This window comes from Denticeps clupeoides, chromosome 16, assembly GCF_900700375.1.
Source record: "Denticeps clupeoides chromosome 16, fDenClu1.1, whole genome shotgun sequence".
NCBI classification, from domain to species: Eukaryota; Metazoa; Chordata; class Actinopteri; order Clupeiformes; family Denticipitidae; genus Denticeps; species Denticeps clupeoides.
In genome coordinates, this window is record NC_041722.1 from 8,750,089 (window position 1) to 8,766,276 (window position 16,188).

The following is a 16,188-nucleotide window of genomic DNA, read 5'->3' on the forward strand; positions in this document are numbered from 1 at the left end:
AAGCTGAAAACTGCAGGTGAGACTATTGAACATTTCACCAAACCTGTACCGTAAAGCCCAAATATCAACTGCTAAATAATTCAATGCACAAATATAAAGTCACTATCTTTTTTGCAGAATAGTCTTTCAACTGAACGTAAATGTAATATTTCAGCCAAACGACGGTATTTCTACGAAGGCCTACAGGAGAGATTTTGGTCACTTTTCCATGGGAAACGCTGAAAGTAATTTCCTTCTCCCACATTCAACCAAAGGCTTGCACGGGAAGTTCACCTGGTGGGAATCAGCAGCTCATGATACGCCTTTCTCCAGAAATACTTTTATAGACTGTGTATCCAGTAACAATCAGATTATTAGAATATCAATTTGTGTGCAATAAGATCACAATCTATATAAAACAATCTAGATTTATTGGTTTGTTTCGATAGAAAACCGCAAATTCCTTTGTTTGCAAATGTACAATACAACAGATACAGCACTGTGTGGCAAAACATCTGGAAATGAAAGATTATTGCAGGCCCAGGGTGACACTGTGGCCAGCATGAAAATGATCCAGAGGAGCAGGCAGGTGTATAGATGCATACCTGAACAGTAAATGGTTGTCTTGTTCAAAAACATGCAGTGAAATAGAGATGAAAGGCAGAAGAAAAAGTGATAATCATCAAGCCGGCTGAATGTCCGATATAAAACATTAAAAATATATATATACCTTTAAACATCATACTTCATTTAAAAATGCTTTCAAAATGTGAAAATAGAACTATATCAACATATATAAAACAAAGATGGATTTAATTGATGCTTATATTTATATACATAAAATATAAGGCAACTTAAGATATTATCCCTTAGTATGTGTGTCCACAATTCTTCAAATTAAAAGACACACAAAAAAAAAAAAAAAAAAAAAAGTTTCCTCTTCATTTGAGTCCTAAGTGGTACAAAAAATTATCTTCATAAAAAAGTTGAATTAAATAAAACCATTATGTCAAATATTCACAGGAGTTTTGTCTATACATGGCTCATGGTCTGTCCTGGTCAATCAAACAGCGTCAGAGGAGCCGAACATGGTGTTCTCCCGACCCAGGCCCATGGAGTATTGCTGGGTCCAGTCCAACACAACCGGCTTGCATAAACCACAGCACCGCAACTGGAAGAAATTCACCAAGTTCCGAACAAATCCAAAGCTAAAAAGGGAAAACAAGTGATTGCATTAAACAGGTTTTTTTTAAATGCATGTATATGCATAAACAGTGAGCTGTTGGTGCATGCTTACTTGTAAGGGTTCTGCCTCTGTGAAAAGGACTGTGGGAGTCTCTTCTGATGAATCATCAGATTGGCTCTCTCAGCTGTGGTCAGACCATAATATGCGACCTGAGGTAGAGGTAGACACCATGTTGTAATGCATGCTGAATTATTTCAACAAACTAGTTTCCCTTTACATACTACTACTACTACTAATAATTTTAATGATAACAACAACATTTTATTTGTACTGCACATCTCAAATTGCTACAGGATAAAAACAACATACTAAAAGTCATAAATCATCACAGAGTAACTGGTTGCAATGTTAAAATATGTATTTCTTAATACATTAAATGTGTAACATACAAACATCTAAAATTCTTACAAGTGTGAAAAAAGAACATTACCTGTAAGAGCTGGACCACGAACAAAATGGAGGCCCAGGACATGTGAAAGAAGGCCACGCAGAACATGTAGAGCACCCAAGGGGAACAGCCCATCAGAGCGGTGAACGCTGCCCACAGCCCCTCATCTTCATAGTGCAGTGGACAGTTCTTGGACCAATCTGACCGCAAACAGAGATCAGTAAATGCATCAGAATTCACACTTCTCATGATTCAGTGATCTCCATCAGCACAAAGGAAACACAAGTTCCCCCAGATTCAAAGGAGGCTCCACAGGTACCCAAAACTTCCTGCAAAGAGGGAGGTGGCTAATAAATATGCACACAATCACACAAAGGCAATTTGAAGCTGGCTGTTTGACAACCCAAGCAGCATGCTGTAAACTGATACAGCATATATCCTGCTTAATAAAGAGCAGCTCAGAGACTAGCAGCTCAAATTCCAAATACCATTTGGGCCCAAATATAAGACAAAAAGGAAATACTGGCAGATGGTGCCAAATATCAGGAACTGTAACTTACAAACTATGCTTCCATAGAATATCCAACCTGTCAGGAAGCAGAGGCACAACAGGAACAGGACAAAAAAATGGTGATTTCTTGCCCCTAAAGACAAAAACAAAAAGATGATTCAGAACAACTGTGTGCGTACAGACACTTGTGATTGATGACGTGATTCCACCGCCATAGCAACTTCAGATGAAAAAACGAGAGGCAAAGGGGTTCAAGGCGTTCTGAAGAATCACACAGCAGAGCACCTATGCAATTGTTGATCCAGACAGAGTGGTGGTCTTGCTTGGCGATGCAGGCATCACAGGAGAAGCAGTGATTGGCTCTCATCGGCTTCCTCATCTACGCACAGGAACACAGCAATGACTGCAGCAGTGGTGTTTAGTTTTTTAATGGGTTGTGTTCTGAATGAAAGGAGCAGCCTCTCACCATGCAGGAGGTGCAGAAGATCCTGGGGTCCAAACAGCCAGCTTCTGCTAGAACCACCACGTTCTACAGAGAAAGAGTACAACTGTTAAATTGCGAGATTTGAACCCTCGACCTTCTGACACTCACAAACCTTACAACTGACTTAACCTTTTTTTTCTCTTCCTCTGTGGCCTTGACGATGCCAGGGTCGGTCCTGCAGCTCCGGAAGTAATAATAAAGCAGGGCGGTGATTGTGAGTGCAAACAGAATCTGTACCGAGGCACTGGGACCGTGTGGAGAAGATCCATTAAGGAGCGTAAAAACAATCAGAAGTTAATGGCATTTCACCGGGTGGGAAATAAAAACTGATTGAGAACAGGACAGAACACACTGTTCAGATGTTTAGCGTGCGGCCAGCACCCCAATCACACATTAAGTCCCAGAGATTGATTGACACAGTGGTGTAACGATGAAGCCGTCGCTACGTTGGCAGCATTTCAACGGCAAATCAACAAAACTGCTGCGCTGAAATCCCCAAAGAAGAGGTGCAGGCTGAGGTTATTAAAGTGTGTGTGTGTGTGTGTGTGTGTGTTTTCAATGAAAACACTGAGCAATGAGAAGGATATCAGGCAGAAACCACAGGAACCATGTAACCACCATCCAGAACACTGAGGCGACGAGGCTGATTGAAGGCAACTGTTTTTGGAGGTCCTGACCAGATAGTCGCCTGTTCAAAAACACAAAAACTATTTAGGCAGAAAGTTACAAAAATATCATATTAGGATTTTGCATTGTGTTTATTACACTAAGGTACAGGTTATGACAGATTTATGAAGGTGAATTGGTTACGTATGTACTGGCTCTGCCCTTCCTTATATAATTACTGGATCAAGATATTTTAAACGTTATCAGAGTTTCTGGGGGGGAACGTGGAGCCAAGTCCTCTTGATGCTTTGTCTTGGGTCTTCTCCTCAACCCCTACTCATCAATAGGATGTGCTAGCTTTTGCCGCCTTGCTGGTGAGAAGATTAATTGTAATAAATTGGAAGTCCTCAAAATTCCCCAGCCATACTCACTGGATACGGGACATCGTTTTTAAAATTACATTTGAGCAGACTTTCCGGAAAAATAATTTGGGGTCCCTTTTTCAGTCTGGTTTAGAGTAATATCCCCATCCGTTCCTGTGTGATGCAATTTGACTGGGTGGGATTGTACTGTGTCAGTTTTTGTTGTAGATGTGACTGATCCCTTTTGCAATACCTTTCTTATTTATTCATTAAATCATCTTTAGGTTTGGGGGGGGGGTCTTTTATTACTTTTGTTATGTGGCAACATCAAACAAAAAATAAGAAAAAATTAAACTTTGCTATGAAGTGATGTCCTTAATTACAGTGTATGCAGTAGTGCGGTGTTCCTTACCGCGACGCGAGGTTTACTACAGCGAGGACGCAGGCCAGCAGAACTCCCTTCAACAGCCAGGACTCAGACCTCATGTTCACGACGGCCCCCACTGCCCACATCACCAGCACACAGAACAGCAGCTGTGCATAGTACTGCAATGTAAAAACACACACACATACACACACACACACACAAGGTCAACTGGACACATTCAGGACAAAACCTGGTCCAGCCAGAACACACGTGCATGGCCTACTACCCTCCTCCTCCTCCTCCTCCTCCTCCGTTCTTCTCAAACACGATTACACAGGGGAACACTTAACTGTACAGATCTGGGTTAAAGCGGCAAATTAAACAATGTGTTATAAAAAAAAAAAGTGTGGCACAAACAAAGCTCCCGGGGGCTCGACTAACGTGATATGAGAGAAGCTGCTTTTCTCTCACTGGTTGAATTCAAGGTTAATTACCCCCTTATGATTTCTTGCCACTAAAACACAAACATGCTTCCTTCTGCAATTAGTTTTTTCCCTCCTTTAATATCAGCTGAGCTAAAGGGGTTAAGCAGTTTGGTGTAGAGTTTGGGGGGGGAGGTACAAGTCCGCAACCTGTCAGCGTGCAAATCAAAAGAACTTATAATCCACCATAGTGACATTGCCCTCCCCCACAAACCTCTTCATCCAGCTTCATCCAGCCATGAGCCATGGGGCCAAACACATACGGGTCACTCATACAACTCATTTATTGAGCCAACCCATGACACCATATCTGGCACTGGGGCAAATGGTTTGAGGCTGAAACAGTCAAGTTCATACCAATAGAAATTTCAGTCAGATTGAACTTGAAAAATCAGTTAAACTAGAAGAACAAGAAGCTGAAATTTCTACCAACAGCAACACGTGTTGCTGTTCCATGTAAACAAGGATCAGACAGCACCAGGTTGTGTCCAAATCTTAAGATCTATGACTGCCAGACTGCTGAAAAGTGATTTAATACAAGTGAGAATGATGAAGGGTGAGCTGTGTTACAGTACCCTGTATCTTTTGAAGGTCTTGAGGCATGGCGAGTTGGATTTGATTCTCTCTTGTTTGACGTGGTTGAGCATGTGAAGAAGGAGCGGGCTGTTCACCTGGTGAGCCAGGTCTATCGGTGTGTGACCCTGCGGTCAGACAAAAGAAAAGACTCATGATTCATCATTCTGAATCACAAAACTCTCATTTTTACTGTGCAATTCCACCAGCAATGCAGGTACAGATTAAAAATATGACACAAAGGGTGCTGCATCCCTCAGGAACATGCCCCACAAAATCTGCAATAAAAACCATCCACTCAGGCTCACATTGATGTTCACTAGGTCAACGCTGGCCCCTGCCTCCAGAAGGATGTGCACAGCATCTACGTTTCCTGCGAGGACGGCGCAATGCAGCGGGGAGTTCCTGTTCACCTTGTCGAACACATTCACAGACGCATTGCACTTCAGGAGAAAGTTAGTTGGCTCCGGCCTAAAACAAACACCACAAAGGGGAAAAATTTATGTAAAAAAACAACCTGTACAGAGGTGTATAAAAAATAAAAATAGCACCACATTTTAACAAAGCATTTACCCAATAATTTTCTGAGCTGCCAACATCAAAGGTGTTTGTCCATTCAGGTCTGGAGAATCTACTTCCTATAAAAGGAAAGAACATACTTTTAGCTCTAAATACAGTCTAACAATCAGGCCAACATATCTTTATATTACTGCTGTAACTAGAGAAGTGCCCCACCTGTCCCTTAGCCATGAGATAGGCAGCTATTGGCATGTGCTGGTAGAGTATAGCCAGGTGCAGACACCGGTAGCCCTCTCGATCTGTCAGCGTGGGGTCGGCTCCATATCGCAACAGCTGGATCACCATAGAGAGATGGCCTTGTCTGAATGGGGTCCAAGAACGGTAAAGGTGAAAAGGTAAGTGACCCCCAGGTCCAACCAGCAAAAATTTAACAAACCATCTAATTGATTTTTTCCTCCTTTTTTTGACATGGTAAAAACAAAATAAAAAAATATATACTATGTTTTTCAGATTGTAAATAAAGCAATTTAAAACATATATGTTTGGAGTCCTTATAGGTAAAAAGTCACTCTGTACTGGAAATGCAGTAAGGAAACGAATCACAGAGTTCCATAGACTTACGTAATGGCCCAATGTAGAGGTGTAGAGTTCAAATCTCCCCCCAACTGGTCAATCACAGCGCCTTTAGAGATATAATAACTGTACAAAGCACACAAACTTTGTTAGGTGGTGAAACATAATGGCACATTTTTAAATATGAAATAATCTTAAGACACTATGCCACATTCTAGTATGGTCCAACAGATACCGTTAGGGCACTTTCACACCTTAGAATGTCTGCTTTGGTTCGAAACAGTCGGTGAATTTGTAAAATAATTTTTCTCATGGTTCGCTTTCCTTTCACACAGGGGCAAAATCCAAGCGAATCTAAATGTGTCACTTCAAATCACACAAAAACTCTCTCGCTGCTTATTGGTCAGATGTGTCGCCACAGGGACAACAAAAAGAAGAAATAGATCTTCTGTTGTGGACAACTACATGTTTGTGTAAAATCAGAGGGACATTTACATCATATAATTTAATTGTTGCCCGGGCAGTAATTTTTATTCGGCATTACGTACATTTACCAAAATCCTACAGTTGAACAATAAAGCACAGTTAGAGTTCATATACGTTTTTTAGCTTGCGACATTGTGCAGCATACTTCTTTCCCTGAGATCTTTACTAAATACATTTTTTTTTTTTATATAAATAGTGCAAGTGCAACTTTTGTGGACTGTTTGGTGCGTATGTAGTAATCAGACCAAATGTCTATGAGGCACTGCACCTCTTCACGACTCCGCGATTTATCTTACAGAATGGCGTACAAAGAAGATAACATTGAAATTCACAGAAAATACCCTGTTTTTAATTCATGTTATTTGCAGCGATTTGTCCTGTCTTGGTACAGTATGCCCTCACCAGAGTTCGCTTTTTTTGGTTTGATTAAAATATCACCAAACTAACTTTTCAAGCAAACTAAAGCCTGTAAGAGTGAAAGCACCCTTATATATTTATGGCCGCGAGGACTGGACTGAAAACTAAATGGATACGATTTACAGCATAATCTCTACCACCAAATACATCTGCACTTGACTGCAATTTAAGAAGAAGAAAAAAAAAAAAAACTTAACAATGAGTCACGTACTCAACCAAGTCTGCTCGATTGTTAATAGCTGCCCAATGGAGCAAAGTCACATTCTCTTTGTCTGGTTGCCTCACATCATAACCTGCCTCAACCAGCTCCTTACACCTCTCCAGGATCCCAAACCTACAGAAAAGAAGAAAATAATACATACATTTACATATATGCACACAATATCAGACAAATTCAAACAAGATCTCAAAAGCACTTTCAAAATATCACAATAAATATCATAATAAAAAAAAAAGGATATCAATTAAGGGATATTAAGGGTTAACAGAGAGAGACCAGTCAAATGATACATGTCATGACAATTAATAAGAGGCTGCAAGACTAGGATAAATAAAATATTTCCCTAAGCACGTCCCTTTGTTTGTCATATCTTTGGGGTGGTAGCCTATGAACAAGAAGACCCAGGTTGAAACCCCACTTACTACTATTGTGTCCCTGAGCAAGACACTTAACCCCAAGTCGCTCCAGGGGGGGACTGTCCCTGTAACTACTGATTGTAAGTCGCTCTGGATAAGGGCATCTGGTAAATGCTGTAAATGTAAATGTGTTTATGACATAGAGGCGTGGCCCCGACACAAAGTGCCAGAGACGTGGATCTTACTGCGTTGCTTTGACTATATCCCAGCTCCCGCGGTCATCCATGTGGGCCCGTTTCTTCGGCTGCTGTGTAGGGTCCGCCATGGTCTCGCCCCTCATGTTGAACTGACCATGGAACCCGGGCGTAAAGCCGTGGCCCAATCCCCCGAACCCACGGACTCCAGGACCGTGGCCGTGTCCATGCCCACCATGCCCATGGCAATTTTCGGAACGATGACTGTGAGACTGCAGGTCCATGAGGAAGAGAGACTTTATCACACGATGTATTTCACTGCTTCTGAAAAACATTTTCTTATCGGAACTCAAACATAAGATGCAGTTGGATCGATGCGGCCATATACTACCTACTTCCTGTCTATTGTAAGATGATTTTTGCAACTAAACAGCACTTTTGAATGATAACAAAAAAAAAACTTCTGTCACAATGAATAAAAAAAATTACAGAACACCCTGTTAATCCGCTGAAAGACACTCCACGGATCGATTACAGATTATTTTACAAATTTACTATGAGAACATTTTTATCGATTTCGGAAATGCTCCGTGTTCAAACTCTTCAAACTGGGAGTACTTCGGACGCCAAAATGAAACGATGTTCTAATCTCGTTAGGACTTGTGCGGGGAGGCACATGACAGGATTTCAACATTTAATTTATTCGTCTGACTAGCGAGCCCTCCGCCTAACTAGCTAGCTTAGTTTATTTACTGGCAGTTTTATTGTTTGGCAGGGCGGCTGACTGGCAGGCGACGATAAATGAACCGGTCGTAGGAGAACTTACATGACCAAGTTCCTGCCAATCCATCGCGGAGCGTTACGGACGTGCGGCTTCAGCCTGCTGGCTGTCAAAAGCAGGCGGCTAACGCTCGGCGGGGAACTCCTGGCTAACGCGAAGCGCGACACCTTCACGGACTTCCTGGGTGCTGAGGCTGGAGCTGATTCGCCGGAGATTGGATGACGTCAGACCTAGGGGGCGGGGGTTCGCGTCCAAAAATCGGTTGCCAGAACCATAGTAATGACGCACAAAATAAAGGGAACCAGGGAAATACTGACTTAAGATGGACATCTGAAATGTCTCAAAGTAAAGCGGTCAAAATGAAATGGAGTGCAGAAACATTATCCGACGCTGTCCTCTGACACTTTCAGTTTAATATGGTATGCAATGTTATTCTGATGATACACATTCACATTCGTTCTGTGGCGCTGCTTGAAATACTTGCTTTCATGCAGTATGTACACTACGAGGAATTTGACTTTTCGAGCTAGTTAGAAGTTATGGGTTAGTTTCAGCCACACTCGATCATTTGAGAGACTTGTTAGGATGAAGTCACGAATCAGACCTGGCACCCCTGCACTCTGCATGTACGCTGGCGGTGTTTGAATTCAAATTTTTTTTTTGTCGCATTCAAAGATGAAAATCCATTAAATCTCGTGTTAGTGTTTTTAAGGCAGGATCTTACAGGCACTGAAAGTGCATTTTTTATCTTTAAACCTGACGGTCAACGCAAAGTAGATCCCCAAGGTTTAGAAATGGGCACCCAGATGCCCATGTCCATCTTTTGCTCTCCAATAACAGGCCAGTCAAATACAGAAATAAGAACGTCAGAATGTTTACTGACATATAGGGACCTTTACATTTTAAAATGTTATGAAATTCTGATATACTGTAAGCCATTACTTGTTTAATTTCTTTGTCCCAGAGGTACAGAGTCCCACTATAATTTATTGCATTTTAGTTAAGGCAAAACACAGATAAAATAATATGAACTATATACGTATTGGTTGTTGCCATGTCTGTTCTTTTGCCTTTAATCCCACAGGGGAGCATGAACAGGCCTTTTGATTCCCTTGTATCATTCCAGAACTCTTAGTCCTTCATGATCCATTGGCAAGTTTGGGGGCAGTGGTGGCCTAGCGGTTAAGGAAGCGGCCCCTTAATCAGAAGGTTGCTGGCAAAAGCACCGTCCCCACACACTGCTCCCCGGACGCCTGTCATGGCTGCCCACTGCTCACTCAGGATGTTGGGTTAAATGAAGAGGACAAATTTCTACACTGTGTACCGTGTGCTGTGCTGCTGTGTATCACAATGACAATCACTTCACTTTCACTTTCACTGTAGTATTGTTCTTGAATAAACATCCGTTGAACACCAAAATCACATGGACTTGATACGAGATGGAATGAGGGGTAAAGAAGTATGGCACTGAGGGGTGGGAAACCTCTGACATTGCCACACCAGATTCCAAGTACTCCTCATGTAAAAATGCAGAGGGCTGGAAAAGCTGGTCAAACAAGCCGAGAGATAAGGCAGTGACAGTTCACGGCCCTGCAACTATGCAAGATAATGAACAAGTGAAATGTGTACAGGGTGCCTGATGCAAATGACAAAAGACGTTTAACATGAAACAATTTAATGTAATCATGTTTTAAAATATGCAAATCAGTGAGTGAGCTGCACATGTCAGGAAATGGTCACACTTTGCAAAGGACCCACCATCCCCTACCATGAACACAGAAGGTCATAAGAGTACATCATTTACAAATTTTGAACATTATTTTGCATCCATTGTGAGGCACACCAAAGAGGCACATAATATACAGTAGGTAAGCATTACAATATGAAACCCGTGCAGGTAACGCATAAAAAGATCAACTTTTTGGCCCCTGACGTCTTCGCTGTATCCTCCACTCCGCCAGGTGGCAGTACTGGCCGCGCTAAACCACAACAACATAAACGACGACGAAGAAGCGCCAAACTATGGCGAAATAAACGATGGATTTTTAAATCAATGAACCGCTACAGATGTTACGGCCCCCACCACAAAAGACAAAGTTTCGCGGATTCAGAGAGAGAATAACTGAGTGCGCAGAGGAAATGTTTTCACTTTCCAGGGGCAAAAACATTCAAAATGGCGACGCAAATGACGTCACAGCGACACCCGTCCTGTGGTTTCTTTCGATGGCAAAATTGCGGCGTTGATGCAGTTTGAAAATCTGGCGATCGGGACGTCCCTTATTCGTGACGGAGATTCGTTTATTCCCGGCGAAGTGTTTCTGGTGTTGGCAGCCGGGTTCCATGGACTGCCGTCCGAGCTCATCATTGACGCCTGATATTACAACACTGAGCGCAAAGCTGGATGATCGTCGGAGGAACGGTTTACTGATTTCTAAAAATCGGATTAAATTCACTAACAACGAGTGATGACCTGCCTGTTCAGCTTGGTTCACCTGTCCCCAGTCTTCCTGTTACATTATAACTCTACTAGCTCGTTAATTAGCTCATTAACTGTCCTAATGTCCACATCTGCATCGCCTGCAAGTCGTTATTCTGGCCAAATAAAACAAATAGTCATTTTCCTACAATAAGCGGGAAATTCTGTCCCTCTGTGCCAATTACATGATTAACGTAATTAGAGTCATTACAGAGCAATTTTCCATGTGAGAAATACATATGTAGGTGTAGGACCAGACTCCTGGAGATAAATCCGCGCTTTGCATTCTATTTAATTCACTTTAATGTAATTAATTTGTTGTGTTCAGGCATACCCAGAAAGGCCATGCAGGTACACAAGGTTAAGTGGCAGGTCGTGTAATACGTCTAGGAGGATAAAACTTTGGTAGAGGTGTTCCACTGTATAAATTAGGGCTCCTCAACATAATTAAAGTTCAGGGTCGTTCAGAAAAAAAATATATTAATACAATTCTAAAATTAAAATAAGCAAAAAAGTATTTCACTAAATTGAATATTCCTTCACAAAATACCCCCCCCCCCCCATTGATATCGTAGTAATCATTGTACGTTCTATGTTTTGAGAGAATTCTGACATAAAATTGAAGAATTTAAAGTGAGAGACTTGCATTAGTGAACACAACATTCCACTGGAACCAAAGACTCATGGTTACTGAAAATTGAAAAACATGGTTGCTCTCTTTATTAATGTTGAAATTATATAAATTAACGACCATTTCCAGCTTCCAAAGTCATTTACGATACTTACAATGTCTGCACAAGACTTTTGTTCAATTTCATGTTTTATTGATTGGCAAAACAATTGTCAAAGACAGGGACATTTTAAAATGACCCCAAACCTTTGAATGGTAGCATTTTAAAGCAGAGATAAACAATTATTTCTGGGATAAACATGTCAGTACAATTGTGTCTGCATAAAGGTTAAATATCAATTTAGTCAATATCAATAATATAATTTACTGTACAAGTATTTATTTAATGGATCCTGTCTGAGATGTAAAAAATGTACATGCATGTTCACTGTATTGCATATTGTGACCTCTTTTTTTTAACAGAGGTAGTTGCAAGCACTCAGCAATAGATCTATTTCATTATAATTATTATTAATTACTATTCCATTGCATAGATCCGTGCACCTTTTTGTAACCCCTCTGTGTCTGCAGGTTGCAGAGGTAGTCAGTAGATGGCAGTGTAACCTACAAAGACAAACTTCTCACCTGCATGCACTGAAGCAAAACTTATCAATAACGTGGCAATGCTGACTTTTTCATCATAAATGTGCATGTTAAATAATCCCACAGAAACACACCCAAGCAACATGGTGTATCTTATGCATATATAAATGCAACACTTTAGTTTTTGCTCCCATTTTTCATGAGCTGAACTGAAAGATCTGAAACATTTTCTACATAAAGAAAATACCTATCCACTCTCACATATTGTTCACAAATCTGTCTAAATCTGTGTTGGTGAGCACTTCTCCTTTGCTGATATAGGTGCTGATTAGACAACATGAATATTATTCATGTTGAGCCTTAGACTGGCCACAATACAAGGCCACTCTGATCATAGAGCCAGTTAGGGTGGTAGTAGCCTAGTGGGTAACACACTCGTCTATGAACCAGGAGACCCAGGTTCAAATCCAACTTACTACCATTGTGTCCCTGAGCAAGACACTTAACCCTAAGTTGCTTCAGGGGGACTGTCCCCTTATTGCAAGTCGCTCTGGATAAGGGCAACTGATAAATGTAAATGTAAGTTATGCAGTTTAACACATCTCTGTTGCAGAGTTGGTCAGGCTGTTGATGGTGGCCTATGGAATGCTGGTCCACTCCTCTTCAAAAGCTGAGCAAAGTCGCTGAATATTGGCAGGACCTTGATCACGCGATTGTGTATGCCAATCCAGAGTATAAATATATATGTTTTGATCAGTTGCTAAACAACAGATTTTGTTCATTTTAGATACAATTTACACACACACATACAGTACAGGCCAAACATTTGGACATACCTTCTCATGTGTTTTCTTTATTTTTATGACCATTTACATTGGTAGATTCTCACTGAAGGCATCAAAACTATGAATGAACACATGTGGATTTATGTACTTAACAAAAAGTGGAGCCCTGGCCTCCACAGTCACCGGACCTGAACCCAGTCGAGATGGTTTGGGGTGAACTGAACCGCAGAGTGAAGGCAAAGGGGCCAACAAGTGCTAAACACCTCTGGGAACTCCTTCAAGACTGTTGGAAAAGCATTTCAGGTGACGACCTCTTGAAGCTCATCGAGAGAATGCCAAGAGTGTGCAAAGCAGTAATCAGAGCAAAGGGCGGCTATTTTGAACAAAACTAGAATATAAAACATGTTTTCAGTTATTTCACCGTTTTTGTTAAGTACATAACTCCACATGTGTTCATTCATAGTTTTGATGCCTTCAGTGAGAATCTACCAACGTAAATGGTCATGAAAATAAAGAAAACACATTAAATGAGAAGGTGTGTCCAAACCTTTGGCCTGTATTGTATATATATATGTTATTGAGTGTTGTGTATTTTATGGATGTATTTTTCTGTGCTGATTTCATGTGTTACATGCAAGAAACACTGAAGAAATATTAGTTTGGGGAATAATGCTGAAGATATGTCCATACTCAAAGCTTAGGCACAATATTAGCTGTGAGAGACACCTGTACAGACTGAAACCGGGGCCTGAGCCAAACGGAGGTGATAAGAGAGCCAATAGGAAATGTTCAGGGAGCAACTGGGACTTCCTGAAAGTGAGGGGGGGGGAGAGGGAGAAATGCTGATAGCAGCGTTTCATACAGTCGTGGCAGAGCGCTTGGGAAAGAAAGGAAATTTAAACCTGATATAAGCTGATAGTATTAGTAACAGGTGGGACCCTGCCAACATGTGGGTCCAGACATTGATGCAGAAGCAGCATTAATACATATATAAAATTATTTAGAATCAATTTTTTTGTTCACAATGTACATTTCATCATATTTGGCTAAATGTAGATTTTACCATCTTTTGTACATATGAAATTGATGTGAAGGGCTGTAATATAGAGCCTGCTATTTGTCACAGCAGCAGATGCTTTTCCCACAGCAAGAAATGTCTGCTTTTTATTTTTTTCACACATGCCTTTAGGAAACAAAAGCTTTATTAGGATAATTAATTTTCATCAGCAGGAGGTCCCCGCTACCCCATCTCTCTCTGTTGGGAGCCACAAAGTTGGCAACACTGACAAATCTCACTCTCTATTCCACTTCCACGGGAGTCAAAAATGATTTGTGCGAATGCCCAGCCCACCCATAACACGGCTTTACAATGGGATCAAAGATACAACGCATGGCACCGAGCGTATTCGCATAGAATAAAATAAACGGAGTAAAGGGCATATTGTGTTGGGGAGTAGCTCTCTGAGCATTGGAATGCAAATTATGGCTTTTTTCCCTTTTCTTCCTACTGTTTGTTCCCTTCCTCCTCACCTCCCACTCCTCAAACCTGCACAGTCCATTAAATCTCATTAGTTTTTTAATGGCAACGCGGAGAGGCGAAAGACAATCTGTTGCACTGATGCTAAAACTCTGGCCCTTCTGCATTCTGCGTGTTCTGACTGTTTTAATGTGAACTCGCATCCCAGAAGTGTGTGTGTGTGTGTGTGAGTAGAATCACGGGTTTCTTTCTGCTGAGTGAAGGGGGACCTATGGAACTCTACCCCGTCCCCTCTCTCTGCTCTTTCCTTACTCTTCTCCAGTCTTTCTTTACTTTCCCTCCCCCAGGAGCTGAAATCTGCATCCCTCCTTTTTCCCCCCTCTCTTTCTGCTAGATGGTTTATACGAGTCTGGATGAACAACAGAAGGGTCCTTCTCAAGGGGGCAAGACGACCGCTGCCATCCTGCAGACTCCCTGGCAATGCAGGGTACCCGTGCAACCCTGGTGGCAGAGCTCCAGTTGGCAGACGGACAGAGAGTCCTTCCTTCCCGCACAATATTTCATGTAACTTGTGTGCCTCACTCCATGAAATGAATGAGGAGTGACACCCGTTCGAAATCTGTAACATAGGAGCAGTCAAATTGTTTCTCCATGTGGAACATGGGGAATTTTTTTTGCTGAAGGCTCCACCCATGAAGGGCCGGAAATAAAAGTTGTCAATGCACTTTTATTCTCCACTGAATTCTCACTTTAGGAATTGGGCATGAAGATGCAAAAATGCGGGCATCAGACACAGACTGGCATGCTGGCCAGAAGTGGGTCTGGACGAGGCCTTCAAGCAGGTGTGGAGTTAAGGGAGGCAAACAGAGGAATGAGGAGAAAACAAACAGACAGATGCGTGCGACTCCCCGCCGGGAGATTTGGCTGAAACGTGTACTGCCGGGCCCTCGCTTCTCACCCCTGCAGTACGTGGCTCAATAATTCAAATACAATTTGTGAAAATTTGTGACCATTATGGTAGTCTAATATGTTAAGACAGGAAAGAAAGCACGGTAGATAATTTAAACTTTAAACGTTTAAAGTCTGTGAGGTCTTATGCACTGCAAACTCTTGCTCTTGGCACAATCGATGAACACAATGATTTATACATATATAATGAGTGATTGTGTCTCTGGGGGATTATTTTATTAATTAATTAGATGACAGATTTGTGATGCAGCTCTGTTGAAAAAAAAAAGCAAGACCAGTAGGCCTGTTGACCAGAGTTGTATTTTATAATCTTTTTGTATTTTGCCACAAATTCATATTATATGGTTACAGTGTTGAATAAGCAACTGTGAATCTTGGACGTCTCGCAATCTCTGGTTTATGGAGACATTCAGACTGTGTTGTTTTTCTAACCTTGAATTCAATTTTATGTCATTTGTTTTTGTATAAAAGCAAAATCGGTTGGTTTCCTCCTAAAAACAAACAGTGGAGTCTGTCGCCATTGTCCTCGAGGATGTTACCTGGGCCGCCCGGGGGGGAAAATGGAATTTGGAGTGGGGCAATGTGAATTTAGGATAAGTGAGTGTGTGTGCATGTGTGTGTTTGGTCAGCACAAAAGCAGGGTCGGCAATCAATAGGACCAAGGCAAAGTGAGTGAGGCACACTGCTGAATTTGGACCATAAATGCAATAAAAATATTAATAGT

At 41.5% G+C, this 16,188-nt stretch overlaps 1 protein-coding gene across 1 annotated transcript; it reads right to left on the reverse strand.

The window, feature by feature from the left end:
- Window positions 1-389: 389 nt before the first annotated feature.
- LOC114765980 (palmitoyltransferase ZDHHC13-like) lies at window positions 390-8,737 on the reverse strand. Its single transcript, XM_028956558.1, has 17 exons — window positions 8,590-8,737; window positions 7,815-8,035; window positions 7,205-7,327; window positions 6,139-6,216; window positions 5,734-5,878; window positions 5,572-5,636; window positions 5,307-5,469; window positions 5,001-5,126; window positions 3,989-4,122; window positions 3,196-3,296; window positions 2,738-2,862; window positions 2,591-2,653; window positions 2,410-2,503; window positions 2,174-2,257; window positions 1,656-1,813; window positions 1,277-1,374; window positions 390-1,187 (listed from the first exon to the last, which is right to left on the reverse strand). Exons 1-17 carry the CDS (start codon window positions 8,611-8,613, stop codon window positions 1,043-1,045), a joined length of 1,947 nt encoding a protein of 648 aa, XP_028812391.1. The 5' UTR covers window positions 8,614-8,737; the 3' UTR covers window positions 390-1,042.
- Window positions 8,738-16,188: the final 7,451 nt, after the last annotated feature.